This window comes from Mus caroli, chromosome 17 (assembly GCF_900094665.2).
Source record: "Mus caroli chromosome 17, CAROLI_EIJ_v1.1, whole genome shotgun sequence".
NCBI lineage: Eukaryota > Metazoa > Chordata > Mammalia > Rodentia > Muridae > Mus > Mus caroli.
Genome location: NC_034586.1, coordinates 30,387,440 through 30,407,344, shown reverse-complemented (window position 1 = coordinate 30,407,344; position 19,905 = coordinate 30,387,440). Strand labels below are relative to the sequence as shown.

The window sequence follows — 19,905 nt, the reverse complement described above, 5'->3', positions numbered from 1 at the left end:
TCTCTCTCTCTCTCTCTCTCTCTCTCTCTCTCTCTCTCTCTCTCTCTTTCGGTATTTTCTTAATTTACATTTCAAATGCTATCCCAAAATCTTTTGTCATTGTGAAATATATGAGTGTTCTTTGGGCCTGTAGATTTAGCTCCAGAGCCCCCTAGAGGTCAGTTGTATAGTGCAGGCGTGTTGTATATCTCGCGGTATGTTCTAAGGCAAAACTAACTGACTAACCTGAAGTCCGGGTGTTCAAATGGAGGGAGACACATCTTAATTCATAAATCACAATTCAGGAAGGAGTTTACTGAGGAACTATCAGTTCATAAAAGTGGCCAAGTGGGGACTGGAGAGATGGCTCGACAGTTAAAAGCACTGGCTGCTCTTACAGAGGTCCCAGGTTCAATTCCTGGCACCCACGTGGTGGCTTATAGCCTTCTGCAACCCCAGGTCTGAGAGAACCAACACCCTCTTGTGAGCTCTGAGGACACATGGTGCACAGACATGCATGCAGGCAAAACATTCATATACATAAAATAATACAAATAAATCTTTTTGTTTGTTTGTTTTGTTTTTTTGTTTTTGTTTTTTTCGAGACAGGGTTTCTCTGTATAGCCCTGGATGTCCTGGAACTCACTTTATAGACCAGGCTGGCCTCAAACTGAACTCAGAAATCCGCCTGCCTCTGCCTCCCAAGTGCTGGGATTAAAGGCGTGCACCACCACACCCGGCCAAATAAATCTTTAAAATTAATTTTAAAAAGTATTTGAATGAATCTTGTGTCCTTCTCACCATGACAAAGTGAGAGACTCACAGCTGGAAAACATGTCTCACTATGTGTTCCTGGATGTCCTGGAGCTCACTCTGTAGCCCAGACTGGCTTCACACTCACAGAGATCCACCCACCTCTGCCTTCTGAGTGCTGGGATTAAAGGCGTTTACCACAGAATCACACTCTCATATGACACTTCTTTTCCACTTCTAGTCCAGCCTAAGGTACATGTGTCACCTTCCAAGAAGGTCACCCTGAAGCACCATGACCTGCTGGTCTGCCATGTGACAAATTTCTACCCAGGCATCATTCAAGGCCATTGGTTCTGGAACAGCCAGGAGGAAACTGCTGGGGTCCTGTCCACCAGCCTGATCTGAAACGGGGACTGGACCTTCCAGATTCTGGTCCTGCTAGAGATAACTCCACAGCGGGGAGATGTGTATGCCTGCCACGTGGAACACCCCAGCCTGGAGAGCCCCATCACAGTAGAGTGGAGTGAGTCACCCCTAGGGACCCTTCTAGATCCACATCCTTTAGATAAGGCAGCACCTGACTTAAGACCCACTATCCTGCCCTAGCTGTTTATACACTGGGGCCTGATCACCCCAGGAACTTCTGGAGGCCCCTGACGCTGGTTCTGAGCTAGAGGCACAAGAGGAGAGCCTGTTCCTGGTCTGGGGATGTTGAGGATATGGGATCTGGTTCTGTCAGGAAGTCTAGGGAGGCAGATATCCCCTGCCATGCCCCCACAGCGAGGTCTGACCTCCATCTGCCTTTTTGTCTGTCCTTGTTTGGAAAGGCAGCTGTCCAAATCCTCATGGTGATTATTTGAAGACACTAGCCTAGGTCTACATCTCTGAGTCCTTCCACATAGTCTCCCCTACAGTGAGTCCCTCTCAGTGATAATCATGTTGATAATCCGCATTCCTGCCAGCCACTAAGGAGTGTTGTGCCTCAGGAGGGGACATTAACCCAGAATTCTCTTCTTCCCAGGGATCCAGTCTGACTCTGCCCGAAACAAGATGCTGACTGGAGTGGTTGGCCTGGTGCTGGGACTCATCTTCCTGACAGTGGGCATCATCAGGCACAGGAGGAGCAAGCAGGGTGAGAAGAGTGTGGAGGAGCAGCCTCCAACTCCAGCACAGGCAGGAAGGTCGCAGGTTCAAGGCCTGCCTGAACTACACCCAGTCCAGACATCAAAGATATGAAATAGAGAATCCTGACAGGTGGCTGGGGCTAGCATTCCCCCGATAAACTCTCCTGTTCACAGACGGGCCTAAGGCAGAAAGGTGATGCTAGAGAGTTCTAGAAGCCACTGGAACCAGTGTCAGAGCAAAGTTGTCCTATAGGACGAGAAGAAGCCCCAGCCAGAAGTCTGACCATTAGACTACAAGGTCCCCAGGTTCCCAGGCTTCTGTAGGTGAGGTGAAGAAGAAGGAGGAGGGATGGAAAGTGTCTCTCACTCTCTAAGGAGATTTTAATAGCTGAGTGTGTACCCTTTCAGCCCTCATCCAGCTCAGCTGAGATCTCCGGGATCTAGATGAGCAGCTAAGATATTGTGTTTGTCCTGAGGGCTCCTCTGCATGGTCAGAAAGTCTCAGCCTGAACTTCCCTCGCAGTCCCGAGGGAGTGTGGCGGAAGAGTGAGGCTGAGGAAGGGAGCTGGGGTAAGTTGTTCTAACACTTGGTCTTTTCAAAGACTAATTGTTTAGTTTTATTTTATAAGAGAGAGGGTGGGGGAGAGGGAGGGAGGGAGGGAGTGAGGGAGGGAGGGAGGGAGAGAGAGAGAGAGAGAGAGAGAGAGAGAGAGAGAGAGAGAGAGAGAGCTCTGTGCACAGTGCCTGCTGAGGCCAGCAGAGGGCGTCTGATCCCCTAGAACCGCAGTTACAGACAGCTGTGAGCTACCATGTGGGTGCTGGGAACTGAACCTGGGTTCCAGGCAAGAGCTGCAAATGCTCTGAGCCGTCTCCCCATCTCCTGAACACTTTCTCACAGGGTCATACTTTCTATGTCCTGGGTCATAGAGGAGGAGGTGCCAGCAACCTACAGTGGCTTGTCTTCCCTCCATACTGCCCCTGACCTGATCTCGAAGACAGTGTGTGCTTAGAACAAGATCTGTATCACACACACACACACACACACACAGTGGGGCCTGGGAACTAGTTATTCCTGTAAAGAAACTATCCTCACCCTCTTTCTTCCTCCAACCAGGTTACACCTCCCACAATTTCCACCAGCTCCCAACAGTCCATGAACTACAAACCCATGAACAGAGGCTGGAGAGATGGCGCAGCAGTTATGTATGCACTTGGTGACATCCCAGAGGTCCCCAGGTCAGTTCCCAGCACCCATGTCTGACATCTTCCAGCTGCCTCTAACTCTAGCGCCAAGGGATCTGAAGCAGTCTTCTGCCCTCCATGCACACACATGTACACATAAATACAAATATAAATAAATCCGTCAGGGCTGGAGAGATGGTTCAGTGGTTAAGAGCATTGGCTGCTCTTCCAGGGGTCCTGAGTTCAATTCCCAGCAACCACATGGTGGCTCACAACCATCTGTAATGGAATCTAATGCCCTCTCTTGGTGGTCTGAAGACAGCTACAGTGTACTCATATACAATAAATAGATGAATAAATAAATAAATAAATATTTTTTAAAAATCCACCAATGGATGAATCCACTGACAAGCTCCAGGTTTGCTGACTGCTCACCTCTGAACTATAGTGCATCAGGGACCAAGCCATCAACCCATGAGCCTCTGGGAGAGCATTCCAGATCCAAACAGTAACCGTAAGCACGGCCATCAGAGAATGCTGAGAGCACCCTCCCCAGCAGAAGTCTCCGCTGTCAAATGTCTATCTGCGTCTGCCAGCATGGAGGTTGGGAGCTCAGACACTATCATGCTGTCCGATTTAAATTATTTAAATTTAAGTGAAGCCATGCATGATCAGTAGCTGCCATGGCAGGCAGGCTGAGTTTATAATCTTTGTCTAAGGCTCTCTGAGTGACTTTTGTGGGGCCGTCTGCAGAGACAACACTAGAGAATTGGGCAAATAAAATAATTGGAGAACTCGGGCTTAACCGGGGAGCCGGGGAGGTAAAGCGTCTCTTAGCTCTCAGGATATAACATCCCCAAAGCATAGCAGACCCGTTAGCAAGCTAATGAAGTTACAGAAGAAGCGAGCCCTAAGCTGTCAGAGTAGCAAACGCTGCCTGCCCAGCTCAGTAGACACAGAAGCCACCGAACACCACAGAATCACTGTATGGCTGTGTCCCACATGGGCTCCCGTATTTGTACACTTAGCTCCCAGCTGGTGCCATTATGTTATTTGAGCCCTTACAGAAGATAGGTCTCTTCTGTAGGAGATAGAGCCTTGCTGGAGGAAGTGGATCACTGGAGGGCTGGCCATGTGGTTTTACAGCCCAGTACATTTCCTGTCTGTCTAGGTCGTGACTGCTGAGGCAGTGTGACCAGTTGCCTCATGCTACTGCCATGCCTCTTCTGCCATGAAGTGCCAGATCACTTGGAACTGAAGGCCACACTAAACCTCCTCCTTCCTTATGGTGCTTCTTGTCAGGGCTCTGGCCACAGCACTGAGAAAGAGAATGAATAGAAACTCTAAGACAAAGATGGCGTAAGAGCAAAGGACTCAGCTCCTGGGGCTGAGAGATGGTTTGGTGGTTAAAAGCACTTACCGCTCCTGCAGAAGACCCAGGTTGAATCCTAGCACTGGGTCAAGCAGATCCCTGTCACCTGTAACTGCAGCTCTGGGGGATCTACCTTTTGGCCTCCACAACGAGATGCATGCTCTTGGTGCACATAAACTCACATGTGCACACATGCTTCCACACATATGAGTGTGCACACACGTACACACACACCCTTGATAAGAACACACCTCTCTATACTTCAGTGTCTCCCTTAACATATCCTCTGAAGTCAAGGGGACCTTGTTTACTACTTCCTTCGATTACTTTGTCTTTGATCTAAGACCTGACCATGTCTTCTGGATATAACAGGGTGTGCATTCTCTTTCACCTCCTGTACTGGGGAAAGCAGCAGACAGCTCGGGAACAGATCAATGTGTAGTGCAGAATCGGCGGGGTGTGGGGGGGGGCTAGGATGATAGAAAAGCAGGCTGGAGAAAAATAAATCTACTTCAGCCTCAGCGCTGGCTGGAGTCATGGTATAGTGTTGTCTTTGTCTTTTCAATCCTCGCTCTCTCCCTCGAGACCCTGTTGATGGACTGAGCTGGCTTGGTCAGCCTCCATTTAAAAAGAATAGAAAAAGCAATCCCCACTGGACTGAGGTAAACCTTCAGCAAGAACAGGTGGCTTCCACCTGATTTGCATGGGGCGATGTGGACACAACCAGAGAGCGTGTCACCATGAGCCCCACACTTGGTGGAGTATTCGTGCCTTCCGAGCCCTTCACAGATGAAACAGCGAGGCTGCATACCAGAGCTGCCAGAACAGGAATAGGATACATCCTTTCACCTCCTGTACTGGGGAAAGTCACAGACCGCTCAGGAACAGATCAACGTGTAGTGCAAAATCAGCAGGGGGCTAACATGGTTGCATCCACCAAAGGAAGCAAGCTACTTTGTTGCCTTTCACTGAGGCCAAGATCTGGTTTGCTTGCGCATCTGGGCTGCTCAGGGAGGTATATATCCCTGGTACTTCATTTAAGGTATTGCATGATGCCATTCCCAGTGAGATGTGAATAAATTCCTACTTACTTCAGATAGGGAGCCAACAACAGAGCAGAGTAAGAACACCACCAAAACACAACTCAGGGCATCAATGGGTTAAGTCTATAGTGTTACTGTGGAGTGTGGATGAGCGATTACTTATAGGAATCAGTGACAGCTACACTCAAGAATGCACTCCATCTTGGGCAGTGGCTCATGAAACTGGAAACTTGGAGTGAGATTGTTTCCAGAAGCTCAGCAGGTCCGAGTGTCCCTCAGCAATTCTTTTTTTTTTTTTTTAAAGATTTNTTTNTTATATGTAAGTACACTGTAGCTGTCTTCAGACACACCAGAAGAGGGAGTCAGATCTCATTACGGATGGTTGTGAGCCACCATGTGGTTGCTGGGATTTGAACTGCGGACCTTCGGAAGAGCAGTCAGGTGCTCTTACCCACTGAGCCATCTCACCAGCCCCGTCCCTCAGCAATTCTTTCTGCTTATGCACTTGGGATGGGAAGGACCTAGTGAGTCTGGTCAGTTTCAGGAACTTCCTGGAACTTTTGAGTTGTTCACTTCCTGAGTTTTAAGGAGTATCCCTGCAGGATGGAATGTTCCCATCCCTTTAGACCAGCCTGAGTCTTAACAGCTTCCTTACAAGTTAGAATGCTACACAACAAAGGGCAAGAGACACAGTAGTCAGTACACAATGCCACTTCCCATGAAACTGATGTGAAAATGAGAATATTAGTGTCCAATAGGACACTCAGGAACATCCAAGGTGGAGTGGTGTCTCCTTCCCTCAACAGACTAGAGGCTCTCAGGAGCCCTCCAGGAAGAAGGTGGCATGTGACCATCATAGGCCTGCTCTACCAGCCTCACAGGAACAGGGGCCACACCCTTCAGCCTGGGTTTTTACTCTGCCACATAAAAACTTCCTTCTGAGGCAGCTCAAGTCTTGTTCCTCGCTCCCTTCCCTCTCCTATCCATTCCCACCTAGTCTGGCCCTGTGTATCTGCACCTGTGTATGTAACAAACCAAGGTCGAGAGCAGTGAAGGCCACAGCCTTCTAGGGTCTAGTGGTCTCAGGACAGTGGCCCAAATGTATTCTTCATGGTCTTTACTCTGTTATGTCTGTTTGTGATGGGATCTCTCACTATAGCCAGACTCACTACATAGCTCAGGCTAACCTCAAACTAAGCAATCCTCCTGCCTCAGCCTCCCCAGGATCTGGACTTACAGACATATGCTACCACTCTTGGCTTACAAGATTATTTTTAACCCATAGAAACCCAAAGCCAAGAAGTGGCTTCAGGGGTGTGACAGGCCCCAGGACTTCCCCTTGGCAGTTTCCCTCCCCCTCCTTGTTTCTCCTCCTCCTCCTCTGATCCACCAACAGGGCTGTGGGTTGTGCAGCTGTGTCTCCATCTTCCCTACAATTCTGTCCTATTCTTGCCTGTTCTAGTGACAGGGATGCAGCATCCCTCTAATTTGGGGTTTCAGCTAAACTTGGAGACTGAAATCTTTCTAGAACTGTCACCTCCTATAGCAGCTGGTATGCTCTGTCTCAGTCAGACCCACTGTAGGGCCTCAAAGCCTTTGATAACTTGCTCTTTTCTTTCCTGGTTCACACTGACACACACAGAGACACAGACACACACATGCAAGTGCACACATGCACACACACTAGAGCACGAGAGAGAAAGAGAGAGAGAGAGAGAGAGAGAGAGAGAGAGAGAGAGAGAGAGAGAGAGAGACTTCTGCCCTAAGCCATCAGGGGCACCCACTTGCCTACATGCCAGGGCACCCACATTCCCCAGCCCTACCCCAGAAGATCCACCTCAGAACCTCTGCCCTCAACTCCTCCCGCACCGCCTGAGAGCCAGGCCGCAGGTTCCCAGAGGAAGGAGAAGCTGCTGCAGGGAGGGGCTGTGAACCTGCCACTTAGCTGCCACTTGGCAGAGTGGCTCATGAACTGTCAGATAAGGTTGGCTGGCACAGTAATTTAATAGCCTGTTGTGGGTTGGGGACCTAACCTTCAACTATAAATGTTATTTGAGTAACTGTGTGACATTGTTTCCATGGAGAAAATCTCAGAGCAAAAGTGACCTTTGGGGACACTCCCCTTTGTGCTCTTGGGGTGACCACTGTGGTTTAGTACCAGCTGCAGAGAGCCCTAGCCAAACCTCAGCTCTGGCCCAACCCCGCTGGGAATGAGTCTGGGTGGGGAGGGTGAGTGTCTCTGAGGCCAGGGAGAGGAAGATGGAGGGGGCAGTCTCTCTCAAGACTTGACTATAGACATGGAAAGGCAGACAGGATCCCTCAAAGTGTATCCACTGTGTTACTCGATAGATGAGATGGTACACACACACACACATACACATACGGAGATACTTCAGCTCCCTTAAGGTTTGAGGAACAGGAAATAAGAATTTGATGGGTGAAGAAGGAGAAAAGATTTAGTGGTATTGTAGGGACTGCAATATTCTGGGTTGTGTTTGAGACAGGGGCCTCTATATAGCCCAGGCTGTCATGGAACTTGACTCAGAGATCTACCTGTCTCTGGCTCCCAGTGCTCAGATTTTAAAGGCACGCACCACCACATGTCCATCCAGGAACTGTATTCTGATTACTTTGCAATGGAGAAGACAATTTAAGTAGAAGACAGCAGAGACAGAGACAGAAAGGCAGAACTGTGGCACTCAGATGCAGGAGGGGTCTCCACTGGCACTGAGTCTGTACGAGCACTGGAGCCTGCACCTGCACTGACGCTCCACCTGCACTGACGCTGCACCTGCACTGAGACTGCTGTAACAACACTGACTCTGCACCTGCACTAGGGTCTTCACCTGCACTGAGTCTGTACCAGCACTGAGTCTTCACCTGCACTGACTCTGCACCTGTACAGGGGGATCTCCACCTGCACTGACTCTGCACCTACACTAGGGTCTTCACCTGCACTGAGTCTGCAGCTGCACTGGGTCTCCACTGGCACTGAGGTCTCCACCCGCACTGACTCTGCACCTGTACAGGGGGATCTCCACCTGCACTGACTCTGCACCTGCACTAGGGTCTTCACCTGCACTGAGTCTGCAGCTGCACTGGGTCTCCACCCGCACTGACTCTGCACCTGTACAGGGGGATCTCCACCTGCACTGACTCTGCACCTACACTAGGGTCTTCACCTGCACTGAGTCTGCAGCTGCACTGGGTCTCCACTGGCACTGAGGTCTCCACCTGCACTGACTCTGCACCTGCACTAGGGTCTTCACCTGCACTGAGTCTGCAGCTGCACTGGGTCTCCACTGGCACTGAGGTCTCCATCTGCACTGAGGCATCTATCTTCACTAGGTTCTCCACCTCCACTGAGTCTGCACCTTCAGTGAGGTCTTTACCTCCACTGAGTCTGTACCTGTACAGGGTGGGAACCTCCTGGGATCAAAAATGAGTGGGGTCTGAAGTCCCATGGTTTTGTCCTTCAGCAGGAACTATCTAGGTGATACGGTCTGGGACTCACCACAGGGAAGTGTTGGGGATGAGGTGAATGGAGGATGCAAATGAACGACATTCAGCCATCCCATCCCATGGGCTATAGACAGGAACTAGACACACTGTAAGGAGGGGCACCCCAGTTGGATAAGGCCCTGGAGTAACCCTCAACCTCCACTTGACAGACCAGAGCAAGCAAGGCTGTGTGAAGATGGGAAGCCCTTGGAAAGCAGGAGGCCTTCTAGGGGTGGCTAGAGCAGACCTGAGCTACTGAGCAAGTCCAGAGAAGGGCATCTTGAGAAGGAAGGAAGTCAGTATCCCTAGGCAGAGAAACCGGGGTCTATACACATGCCAAGCCCCAAAGAATAAAGATGCTTACATGCATATGTATATGTAAAAGCATGTGCCTGTCGGAGGCCTGACTTCAGTTCTGGTTTTTGACAGTGTTGCAAGCCTGAGGATACATTGTGTCTTGGGAAAGAAGCCACGAAAGTGGACACAGGTAGAGTTTAGACGGAACCACTCAGAGCCTTCTAACCTTGAAGACCTGAGGACAGCTGGATTTGAGGGGAAATGGAGGAGGCAAAGTTCACAGCGCCAGTGGCAGCCCTGCACTGGACCAGAGCCCTGTGCATGATGTCCCTGGAGTGTCCATTTGGGGGTCTGCTCTTGCCACCCTGGGACCCACTGGAGAACTCCTGTGTGTCAGGTGAAGCCAGGCTCTAGGGGACAGGAGCTCTGTGTGAAGCTTGGAGACTGAAATAACAACACAAGTACCAGCACACACCCAGGAGGAGACAATCACATTGTTTAACCATCAGTCAGCAGGGACGTTGGGCATAGGGCTAGAGGGGTCCTGGGAGTCCCTTCTGGCCATAGGCTAGACCTTAGCTTTCTTTCCAGAATCAGGGAAGGTGAGGAGGTGTGGCCAGGACAGTGGCTCAGAGCCACTGGCAGAACTTCAGTATCTTCATAACCTGCCAGAGGCAGGTCCTGCACAGCCCTCTGGTCTGGTCTCCCTTCAGGGAGCGGCCTGGTCTTAAGTAGCAGGTCATTCCTCCAAGGGACAGATGTGTCACAGAGCTTAGACTCTGGGGAAAGAGGGCTGGAGTCCTGAAGCAGGGGAGACCATGTTCCAGCATTCTTAGTGCCCCAGGTGGAAGGAGAGGAAGGAGGGGTTCATTTTAGGAAGCCACACCCACAGGCACTAGGGAAACCCTGAATGGAGGATGGGCTGCAGGCCCACCCTTGCAGCACCTGTCCCCAATATCTGCTGGGATTTTTGGCATTTCTCTCTTTATCTTCTTTGTTACTTTGTTCTTCCACTCTTTAAATAATTAATATAATTATTTTTTTAAATACAAAATACACAGTGTCCTTTCTCTTCCACTTATTTGGGGTGACAGGGAAGTGTTTTAAATAAAGGTCTCAGCTCTCTAATGGGTCATAAGTGGGAGAGCTGGAGGCCCAGGTACCACCCTCCCCCTGGGCTATCCCGGCACCCACTGGTTCACCCCAGCCCTGTGTGCTGCCTGACTTGAGGCTTGAGATGCCTGGCCCAAGGCCCTCTAAACGATGAGAGGTCCTCACGAGAGGTGACATGGAGTCCATGCTGTGTGACTCCAGCTGGACCTGGTTTTGGTTGACAGCGTCAGAGACAGGCCTAGCCCATGAAGCAGACAGGCCCCAGAAGCACCCCTCCCCGTCTTGTGGGGGCTCCCAGGTCTGCGAAGGAGGCATCCAGCACGGGCAGCTGCTCCAGTACAGGCGTGCGCACCTCCAACACCGTCCGGCCTTGCTGGGTCTTCACAGGGGAACAGGGAAGGAAGATCTGTGAGCACGGTGAGGCCTCCCTCAATGGACCCCTGACCTCAGCCTCTGGCTCGCCTCTCCTCTGAGAATCTCACCCACATGCAGATGATTCTGGATGCATGGCCTAGTGTGTCAGTGTGTACCCGCTCTCAGGGGCATATGTTTGTAACCTCTCTGTGCCTCTGCTGGGCATCTGGATGTGCACAGTTGCACGAGCTTGTGTAACTCCATGTAAGGCAAGTGTGTGTGCAGCCATGAGCCCACACAAGCTTGGCTTCCATTTTCCCCACCCTCCTCTTTAGCCCTGTAAGCTCCCTCCCCTCAGGTGCATCTGGCACTGGGAAAATGTACTCCTGCCTGCTAGGTCTCTAGGCACCCTGCTGAGAGTGTTTCCCTCTCTTCCTGTAGCCCAAATCTGGGACCTGCCACCCACCCAGCATTTCTGGTTCCCACCTGACAGCCATCTCTGAACTCCTTGACATAAGGGCTGGTCTCAGGGCTCAGCTCATCCTCGTTGGCTCCTCGGAGTTTCAGGGGACCATCCTGGGATACTCCAGAGCAAGGGTAGGAGACATCCTGGTGGGCAGAGACGCTGAGCAGCCGCAGGAAGGTGAGCTGGACCACGCCCACTGGGGAGCCCTCGGAGTCCACGTAGGAGAACTGGAGAGAGAAAAGAGTCAGGGGTGACAATGACTGCTCTGGGGAACAGCCACAGACGGGATAAGGACTGGCAAACTGCTGTCTGGGGATCCAAGGAAACGTGACAAAGGTCACACAAAACGATGGACAAGGGTGGGCAGACTGAGGGCCAGCAGCTCGCACCTGTGTGACGTCATCCCTGGGTGTGACACACGTCTCCCCTCCTGCTGTGAAGTTGCAGAACACCCGGAAGGCATCCCGAGCACAGCCCTGGTTAGGGTCAACCCAGTATTCTCCTGTAGAGGGAGAAACATGGAGGTCAGGGTTACAGAGGTCTCATGCTCTAAGAGACCCCTCTCTCTACAGACTTCCTTCCCTTGCTCTACCCCAGTGTCCCAGCCAGACCCACAGCACAGTCTGCCACTGCTTTCCCACTCTGTCCATCCTGAGCACCTTGCAGCCCTCCCCGATCTCTGGTTGGTGCCTGCATCTCTAATACTGACTCTGGGCTGCCCTGCAGAAGGACGGCGATGTGTAGATGTAACATGTAGCCATCTATGGATTCAGGTGCACATGTACACGTATATGTGTCTGCTCTCATGGACACTCGTGTTCACAGGCAGAGCCCTATTGGCTGCTAGGACCCTGAAGCACATCACCCCACTCCTACATCTTCATTAAGATCCCACTCCCAGCCGCCACTTCTCTGTGCCCCGCCAGGCCCAAGGCTGGTGCTGACCATCAGGAAGCTCTGGGTGGCACAGCTTCAAGTCCTGGCAGGTGCGAGCAGGGCTGTCCTGGGTCCCCGCCGGCCTCCTCATCTGCTCGATCTCCTCCCGCAGAGAGTCCAGTGAGCCAAAGATCTCCTCCAGCCCCGCAGGACTGCCCGGAGCACCGCCAGTGGGCACAGCCTCCTCATCCTGCATCAGTTTGCTTCCGTCCACGGAACGGCGGGTCTTCTTGGGCATCTGGATGGGCAGGGGCTGGATCACCTCTCCCGGGGGGCCCTGGGTGGAGACAGGGGGAGTACAGTGAGGTCCCAGTGAGAGTAAAAGGTAGGTACAATGGGTGGCTTACAGCCAGAGCAGCAGGTACCGCTGGCTCCTCACTCACCGGGTGTCCTGGAGGGCCCTGGACACCCTTCTCTCCCTTGGGTCCAGCCGGGCCCTAACAAAAGAATTAATAAGATCAAGGAGGGGTCAAGAGATCAAGTATAGGATCAGGGTCACAAAAGGGTCAAATTGGTCTCTTGGCAGAAATGAGGGATTCCCCACTGAGACAAGAGAATGTGAGGCTGCCCTGGAGAGACAGGGTTAGGGCCAGATCAAGGAGGGCAAAAGTCAAGGCTAATAGATCACTTACTGTGGCTCCTTTGGCTCCTTTGGGGCCAGAGGGTCCCTGTAAATGAACAGGAGGGGTCAGCTCAGGAAAGGGCACAGGACTGGACAGACAAAGTCATGAGTCCAGGAGCAACACAGAGACATAGACAGGAGAGACCGTGGCACACAGAGGCCTGGATGGGGAGTCTGCAGTAAGCTTACAGGATTACAAGGAGGAGATAGGGTACTTACGGGCAGGCCAGGAGGCCCTCCAGGACCGATGGGGCCAGATGCTCCTGGGATACCCTAGAACAGCACAGGGAGAGGCTGGCTCTCAATCCCTCCACCCCACAGACCCGTTCCTGTCCCCACCCCACCCCTGACATCTCTAAGCATAGCATAGGGAGAGGATGGGTCCTTCAATCCCTCCACCCCATAGACCAGTTCCTGCCCCCACCCCACCCCGACATCTCTGAGCCACATCCTGTACCCACCGTCTCTCCCTTCTGTCCAGGTGAGCCCTGAGGTCCAGGGAGGCCACGGTCGCCCTTCTCGCCTTGCTCTCCAGTCGGCCCAATCAGTCCAATGAGACCTGGGTGACCCTGGATAAGGGGAAAGGTGGACAAAGAGATGCTAAAAGAATGCACTCCGGTAAAGAAGGGCAAGAAGGCAGAGACAGACGCAGGCTCTGGAGAAAGCTTCAGCTAGAATAAGAACCCGCGGTCTGGGCACTGGAGGCCAGAAGCAAAACAATGGGCACTGAGCAAGCATCCCTGTGGGATGTGGGGCTGAGGCATGTGACCCCGTATCTTCTCTTACCTTCTCCCCCTTGGCTCCAGCATCACCTCGGAGGCCAGGAAGCCCTGGGGGTCCCTGTGGGGAGACAGGAAGTCACTCTCCTCAGAGGTGGATCCAAGTTCACTTTCTACTCCCTCCCTGGCTCTGGCCAGTCCAGGAGACCCAACCCACCCATATAGTGAGTCGCTTACCACAGGACCTGGGGGCCCAGCCTGGCCTGTGGCTCCAGGGCGGCCTTGCTGACCCTATAGATTAGAAAGAACACCCCAGGGTCGGGAGGATTGTTGATACATTATACACCGCCCATGGCCGGCACCCTCCTCCCAGATCCTTCACGCTGCAACTCACCACTGAACCCGGGAGCCCCCGAAGACCATCAGGGCCGGGCTTTCCTGCTAGGCCTGCAGGACCCACAGGGCCTGTCTTTCCCGGGGCCCCCACAGCACCAGGGTCCCCCTGAAACACACAGAAAGAACTTGTCCTCAAAGGCAGAGGAGGAGACAGAAGAGGAGTAAAGTGGAAAAGTTGGAGCTCAGGAACAAGGGTAGGGGCTCAGCACAGAAGAGGTGGGTATGAGGAACATCTGAACACAAGTCTGGGGAGGAGAACGCGGGCTAAGTCCCGGCACCAAGGGTGGCCTGTCACCTTAGCTCCCTTCTCTCCTTGCCGTCCTTCTGGACCAGGAGTGCCAGCAGGTCCCTGAGGAAGAGAGCAGGAAAGAAATGTTAAGGTGGTAGCCAGCCCGACTCAACTCAGCCCCTCCCATCATTGTGTACATGCGTGTGTGTGCACACATACACACTAACATGCATACACACACATACTTATGCTCACATGCAAACATGCATACATATGTGTGCACACACACAAACGGACATACAAACATGCACACAGAGAGGACCATTCACAGACAGTGAAGACAGGAGCAACCACGCCCACAGTTAAAACAGAACCTCACTGCCTATGGTGAAGAGCCGCTGGGCCACTTTCCCTCATCCCACCGCCTGCTCCAGCAAACTAAGAGGCTAAGCCCTTCATCCTGGACCCACCTTGATAGGTCAGTAAGTAACACCGATCAAAGCCCGGGGACAAAACCACACCAAAGATGGCCAGCTATGCATACCACACCCCAGCCAAAGATAACCAGATACCAGCATCTCCCTGCCCACCCCACCCCCCACTGTTGTCTCACCTCTGTCCACCCAACCCAAGGACGGGCAGCTGGATCGACTTACCCGCTTTCCGAGGGGTCCAGGGGGCCCGTTCTCCCCGGTGGGACCAGGGGATCCCTGAGGAGGGAAGACGAAGAGAGTAAGTAGGCCTCAGTCAAGAGACCTCTGGGGACAGGTAAGGGGAAGAGAGGGTTCACTGGTCACTCACAGGCTGTCCTGGCTCGCCATCCTCGCCTCGGTCTCCCTTAGCACCATCCTGGCCCTGAAGGGATGAAACAAAGTCAGAGGAGGATCCCCAACATGGCTGACACCTGAGCCAAGGTTCACTCCTGCCACCTGCCGAGTTACCATGCCAAACCCTGGCTCCTCGAGACCCAGGCCCACCTACCACACAGAGGCCAACCGATGATGTGCCACCATCTTAGCCTCTACCCCTCCCTGGATAAGACTTACCCGTGGGCCAGCTTCTCCAGGGGGGCCAGGGTCCCCAGGAAAGCCAACAGGACCCTAATCCAGAAGGAGAGCAAGGTCAGCACCCTAGCTCCCTACAGTCAGTCAGGGCCCTCGTCACGCTTGGAAGACAGTCACCTGGCCCCTCTTCCCTGCCTCATCCCTTGCTTTACTCTGCTTTCTCCCCCAGGAGACCATGCATTCATAACCTCGCTCCCAGGCATCACCCCATCCCTGGGTCTCCACGTTCCAAAGTGCCGATGCCCACACCCCCCAGTATTCCAGGGTCTCCCATTCCTAGAGCCCCCCATTCAGCCCCCAAACTCACAGGGTTCCCCTTGGGGCCATCGTCGCCTGTAGGGCCTTTGGGCCCCGGTGGTCCAGCCTCTCCCGCCTGCCCAGACTCTCCTTTCTCACCACGCTCTCCACGTGGACCCTGTAGAGCGAGGGAAGGGGTCTTGATGTCAAAGACAGCCTCAGCCACCCCCCAGTCACTCGATAACAGCGGGACAGTCTGAGTCAGGCCAATAGGGGGTGTCCTGGCCCCTCCTCCCTTCAGGGAAATGGGCATGAGCCTGAGAAGGTGAGGATACAGTTGGAGGGCAAAGGGGTTAGAGAGCAAGGCCTCAGAGCTGTCACTCACCTTGACGCCCGGCTCGCCCTGGACGCCTGGAGACCCTGACTCCCCCGGTTCGCCCTGCAAACAGATGAGTATCCAAGTTTCCCTCCCAAATCCTGACAACCCCACGTCTCAGTCAAGAACAGGCAGAATTCTGACCCTCATGCCCTGTCAAGTCTAGTACATTCACCTCTCCCCAGTTACCTTTTCTCCAGGGGGACCCAAGTTTCCAACACCTCCAGGGGAACCTTGTGGGCCCTGGAAGAGGAAGGAAAGCCATTTTTAGGAGGTGCAGAGGCCTGACTGAGAGCCCAGCAGGGAGGCAGGGTCCCAGCACTGTGGGGCTCCTCTTGGTGTCTGAGATGGGACTAGGGTTTACAGTGTAGGGAAAAGGAGGCAGAGGATGAATTGACTTACATCAGCACCATTGGGTCCAGCGGGGCCTCGAGGTCCTGGAGGGCCAGGGGGTCCCTGCGTGGGTGGGGTATGAATGCATTAGGGTGGGGCAGAGAGGGAGAGGAGGGTCTAAGGATGAGCAAGGTGGGTGAGCAGAGATGCAGGCAGAGGGCAGATGGCGGGGCTGCATGCACATCATGAGGTCAGAAGTGCAGCCTCAGGCTGGGGACTGGCTGGGTGGTGGGGGAGGGGAGGAGGGGGACTGGACAGGAGAGGGTCACACTCACCATAGGCCCCCCGTCTCCTGTTTCTCCCTTCTCCCCAGAGGGTCCTGGCAGGCCCTGTGCAGGGACAGGAAGCACAGACGCAGGTGATCAGTCCTTGTCTCTCAGCCCCGCAGCAGCGGGTGGATCCTCTGTCCCTACCTCCCAGTCACCACCAGCAGGTGACTGGCAGGTGCTCCCAGGCCCACCCTGAGCCCACCTCTCAGGCCCTGTCCCCAGTCCTGCTCACCTGTAGGCCGATGGGTCCCGGGGGTCCATTGAACCCTCTTGTTCCTTCATCACCTTTGGCTCCAAAGTGTCCCTGGGGTCCCCGAGCTCCAGGCTCACCATCAGCTCCCTGGAGCAGGACACAATGGTAGGTCATGGGTCAGCTGTCCTCCATCTATAAACCCACCCAGACTTGAGCACCAGGCACAAGGAAGTGTGGGAACCGAGGCAGGCTGGAGTCCAGGGTGTGAGGGTGGGGCTGTGTGGAAAGCCAGAGACACTCACTGCAGCTCCAGGTTGCCCCACAGGACCGATGGGACCAGGAGGTCCGGGAGGGCCCTAGGAAGAAAGGAGAAATCAGAGATGCCAGGACAGGCAGGAGTGGGTGTGGTGGTAAGGGCAACAAGGGAGGGATAAGGTTAAAGGCCAGGAGGCCAAGTGTCAGGGTCACAGATACTTACATGTTCACCCTTGTTTCCTTTGGTTCCCTTCTGTCCAGGGTCTCCCACCTCACCCTGCAGGAGAAGGTAACGGGATGGATGAGAAAGGAGATATGCAAATTAATAGAGGTCAGAAGGTCAGCAGTCTCCAGTGGGGAGAAGAGTGGACACATCTGTAGGTTCTGGTTCCCTCACCTTGTCTCCATCCTCTCCAGCCACGCCTGGGGGTCCTGCGGGACCAGGAAGCCCCACGGGGCCCTGCACCCCATCACGACCAGTGGGACCAATAGGGCCTTTCTCACCCTGCATGAAACAAGGGAAGAGGTAATGGCTTGGATGCAGCCTCACCTTCAAGTTCCCCCCCACAAAACACCTTGGTAGCCATTACTCCTCAGGCTACAACTCACAGCCTCCTGCCCCCAGGCTCACCGGCACGCCTTTCTCTCCTGCTGCTCCAGGAGGACCTTGTGGGCCTGGACGTCCCGGGGGACCAATGGGGCCCCCTGATCCTGCTGCACCTCGCTCGCCAGGAGAGCCCTGAGAGAGAGATGGAGTCAGACCCTCCAGGAAGGGGGACTCCAGGACCCCTGACCATAGATCTTGGGACAACAGAAAGTTGAATGCATCCTGACTTACCCCGAATTCCCTCATGTGTAGGCCCATGGTTCCTGCCACAACCTGCCCAGAATCCTCCCTCCCCAACCCCTTTTCTGGTTCCTGCCCACTGTCTCCTGGGAGCCCCAGACTCACTGCGGGGCCAGGAGGGCCAGCTGGACCTTCATTTCCTTTCAAGCCGGGTCCGCCCTATGAACCAGATTTAGGGTAAGTGGTGAGTGAGAAGGCAAGACTTCACAGGCACGGGGCCCCAAAAGACATCCTGGGAAGTTTGGGCTTTGGGGAGATGTAGGCCCAGTGAGAGAAGCGGGGTATAATATCAAGGGGCCCAGGGATGAGTGACCATATCCATAGGCTGTTAGCTTTGGGGGTCACACTCACAGCAGTGCCTGGAAGGCCTCGCTCTCCTGGGAAGCCTCTCAGACCAGCAGGACCATCCTTCCCTGGGGCCCCAGGAGGACCAGGGTCACCCTGAAATGAAAGGAGGGATGTCAAGTCATAAGTTGAGCAGAGATTCTGGCCCCTTAGAGCCACACTGGCCCATGCCTTGCAGCCCCCTTCCCAGCTCCTCTCCATCGGCCCTCACTGACCTTGGTTCCTTCTTTCCCAGATGTTCCAGGCAATCCTTGCTCTCCAGGAGGTCCTGGGGGGCCAGAGTGACCTCTCTCCCCCATGGGACCACTTTCTCCAGCTGTTCCCTGGGAAAATCACAGTCTAAACTCAGTTCCATCTGCCCTGAGACCCCACTCTGCATCCTCCAAAGTGCCAATCGAGGGCCCAGTAGTCTTGCCCAAAAGCCACGGGGAAATTGTTGATGCTCTCCTGGCTGCCACTGGGGCTTCCCACCCTGGTGTGGAGTGGCCATGCCACCTTGTGTCACAGCCAGGAAAAGTTTCAGGAGAGACAGAAACAGAGACAGAGACACAGAGAGACAGAGAGAGACACCTGGGAAAGAGCTGAAATTTGGGGTCTCTGCCCAGGCAAACAGGTGTCAGAGCTGAGTTACTGGGGGAGGAGGCCCGAACTCCAGTCTGGGGTGCATTTTCTCCTGGGGGAAACATACCTGAGGTCCCACCACTCCGGGCGGGCCTGGGGGGCCGGTCTTTCCTTGGAATCCCTGAGGGGAGAGCCAGAGTGACGTCACAGCCAGATAGGACAAGTGTGGGAGACAGTGGGGCAGGCCCCAAGTTCTAGGCTCCCAGAGGAAGCACAGCACCAGGGCAGCTGACTCAGCAAGATCCAAGCCCCTTTCTCCCCACACACCTGGAATCCCCTCCTTTCCCCACACCCCAGGATCACTCACCACTTCTCCTCTCTGGCCGGGGTGTCCCGGAAGCCCATCCTTCCCTGCAGGGCCCTGGAAGGGAGGTTTGGGGTCAGAGGGACTCTTGACACAGAAGACGAATGAGGGAGAAGGAAGTGATGTGGGTCACAAGTCAGCGGTCACCTTACCGGAGGGCCTTTGGGGCCAGGAAATCCATTGGGGCCTTGAGGTCCAGGAAGACCCTAGAGACAGAGATGGGATGAGTGGAAGACAGGTTCTGGATAGAGGAACGCATGTTTCTTCCCCAGGGAACACGGGAACAGAGCCTTTAAGCCACACTCACCCTCTCTCCGGGTGGCCCATGGGGACCGTCACCACCTGATGTTCCCTGTGAGGGAGAGGAAGTCAGGGAGTGAGACGGGTGTTTATCAGGCATCCCCGAGGAAGAGGCAGAGTGTGGAGGGGAGGGGTGTGGAGGCTCGGCATCAGGAGACAGATTCAGCCTTGCAGAGCCCACTCACCTTAGCTCCAGATTTCCCAGTGGCACCTCGAGGTCCCCGCTGACCCCTTGGACCCTAGGTAGACAGAAGGCAGATGTCAGAAACATCCTTGAGTCTGGAGGAGCTCACCATGTCACTGAAGGTGATCTTGAACATCTGATCTTCTTGCTTCTACCTGATTCTACCTTGTCACACTCAACTGATGGAGTACTAGGGATGAACCCAGGGCTGTTCACACTGTGTGGGACTGGGGATGAACCCAGGCTTGTTCACACTGTGTGGGACTAGGGTGAACCCAGGGCTTGTTCACACTGTGCAGGACTGAGATGGAACCCAGGGCTTGTTCACCCTGTGCTGGACTGGGGATGAACCCAGGGCTTGTTCACCCTGTGCAGGACTGAGATGGAACCCAGGGCTTGTTCACCCTGTGCAGGACTGAGATGGAACCCAG

At 54.0% G+C, this 19,905-nt stretch overlaps 1 protein-coding gene and 1 pseudogene across 3 annotated transcripts in view; one reads left to right on the top strand and one right to left on the bottom strand.

Moving 5' to 3' along the window:
- The window catches only part of LOC110284029, a 5,264-nt pseudogene extending 3,296 nt beyond the window's left edge, over positions 1-1,968 (top strand).
- Positions 1,969-9,740: 7,772 nt separating this feature from the next.
- Positions 9,741-19,905, bottom strand: part of Col11a2 (collagen type XI alpha 2 chain) — a 28,381-nt gene continuing 18,216 nt past the window's right edge. For all 3 annotated transcript variants that reach the window (XM_021186095.2, XM_029471625.1, XM_029471626.1), the window contains 33 exons: positions 19,476-19,529; positions 19,298-19,342; positions 19,143-19,196; positions 18,994-19,047; positions 18,754-18,807; positions 18,281-18,388; positions 18,072-18,161; positions 17,826-17,879; positions 17,505-17,612; positions 17,271-17,378; positions 17,097-17,150; positions 16,921-16,974; positions 16,658-16,765; positions 16,432-16,485; positions 16,166-16,219; positions 15,953-16,006; positions 15,773-15,826; positions 15,458-15,565; positions 15,133-15,186; positions 14,888-14,941; positions 14,743-14,796; positions 14,153-14,206; positions 13,856-13,963; positions 13,699-13,752; positions 13,529-13,582; positions 13,204-13,311; positions 12,962-13,015; positions 12,753-12,788; positions 12,504-12,557; positions 12,130-12,397; positions 11,574-11,686; positions 11,205-11,411; positions 9,741-10,743 (listed from right to left, as the gene is read on the bottom strand). In XM_021186095.2, coding sequence (XP_021041754.1) covers positions 10,603-10,743; positions 11,205-11,411; positions 11,574-11,686; positions 12,130-12,397; positions 12,504-12,557; positions 12,753-12,788; positions 12,962-13,015; positions 13,204-13,311; positions 13,529-13,582; positions 13,699-13,752; positions 13,856-13,963; positions 14,153-14,206; positions 14,743-14,796; positions 14,888-14,941; positions 15,133-15,186; positions 15,458-15,565; positions 15,773-15,826; positions 15,953-16,006; positions 16,166-16,219; positions 16,432-16,485; positions 16,658-16,765; positions 16,921-16,974; positions 17,097-17,150; positions 17,271-17,378; positions 17,505-17,612; positions 17,826-17,879; positions 18,072-18,161; positions 18,281-18,388; positions 18,754-18,807; positions 18,994-19,047; positions 19,143-19,196; positions 19,298-19,342; positions 19,476-19,529 — 2,682 coding nt within the window. In that variant the 3' untranslated portion in view covers positions 9,741-10,602. The remainder of the gene's footprint in view (positions 10,744-11,204; positions 11,412-11,573; positions 11,687-12,129; positions 12,398-12,503; positions 12,558-12,752; positions 12,789-12,961; positions 13,016-13,203; positions 13,312-13,528; positions 13,583-13,698; positions 13,753-13,855; positions 13,964-14,152; positions 14,207-14,742; positions 14,797-14,887; positions 14,942-15,132; positions 15,187-15,457; positions 15,566-15,772; positions 15,827-15,952; positions 16,007-16,165; positions 16,220-16,431; positions 16,486-16,657; positions 16,766-16,920; positions 16,975-17,096; positions 17,151-17,270; positions 17,379-17,504; positions 17,613-17,825; positions 17,880-18,071; positions 18,162-18,280; positions 18,389-18,753; positions 18,808-18,993; positions 19,048-19,142; positions 19,197-19,297; positions 19,343-19,475; positions 19,530-19,905) is intronic.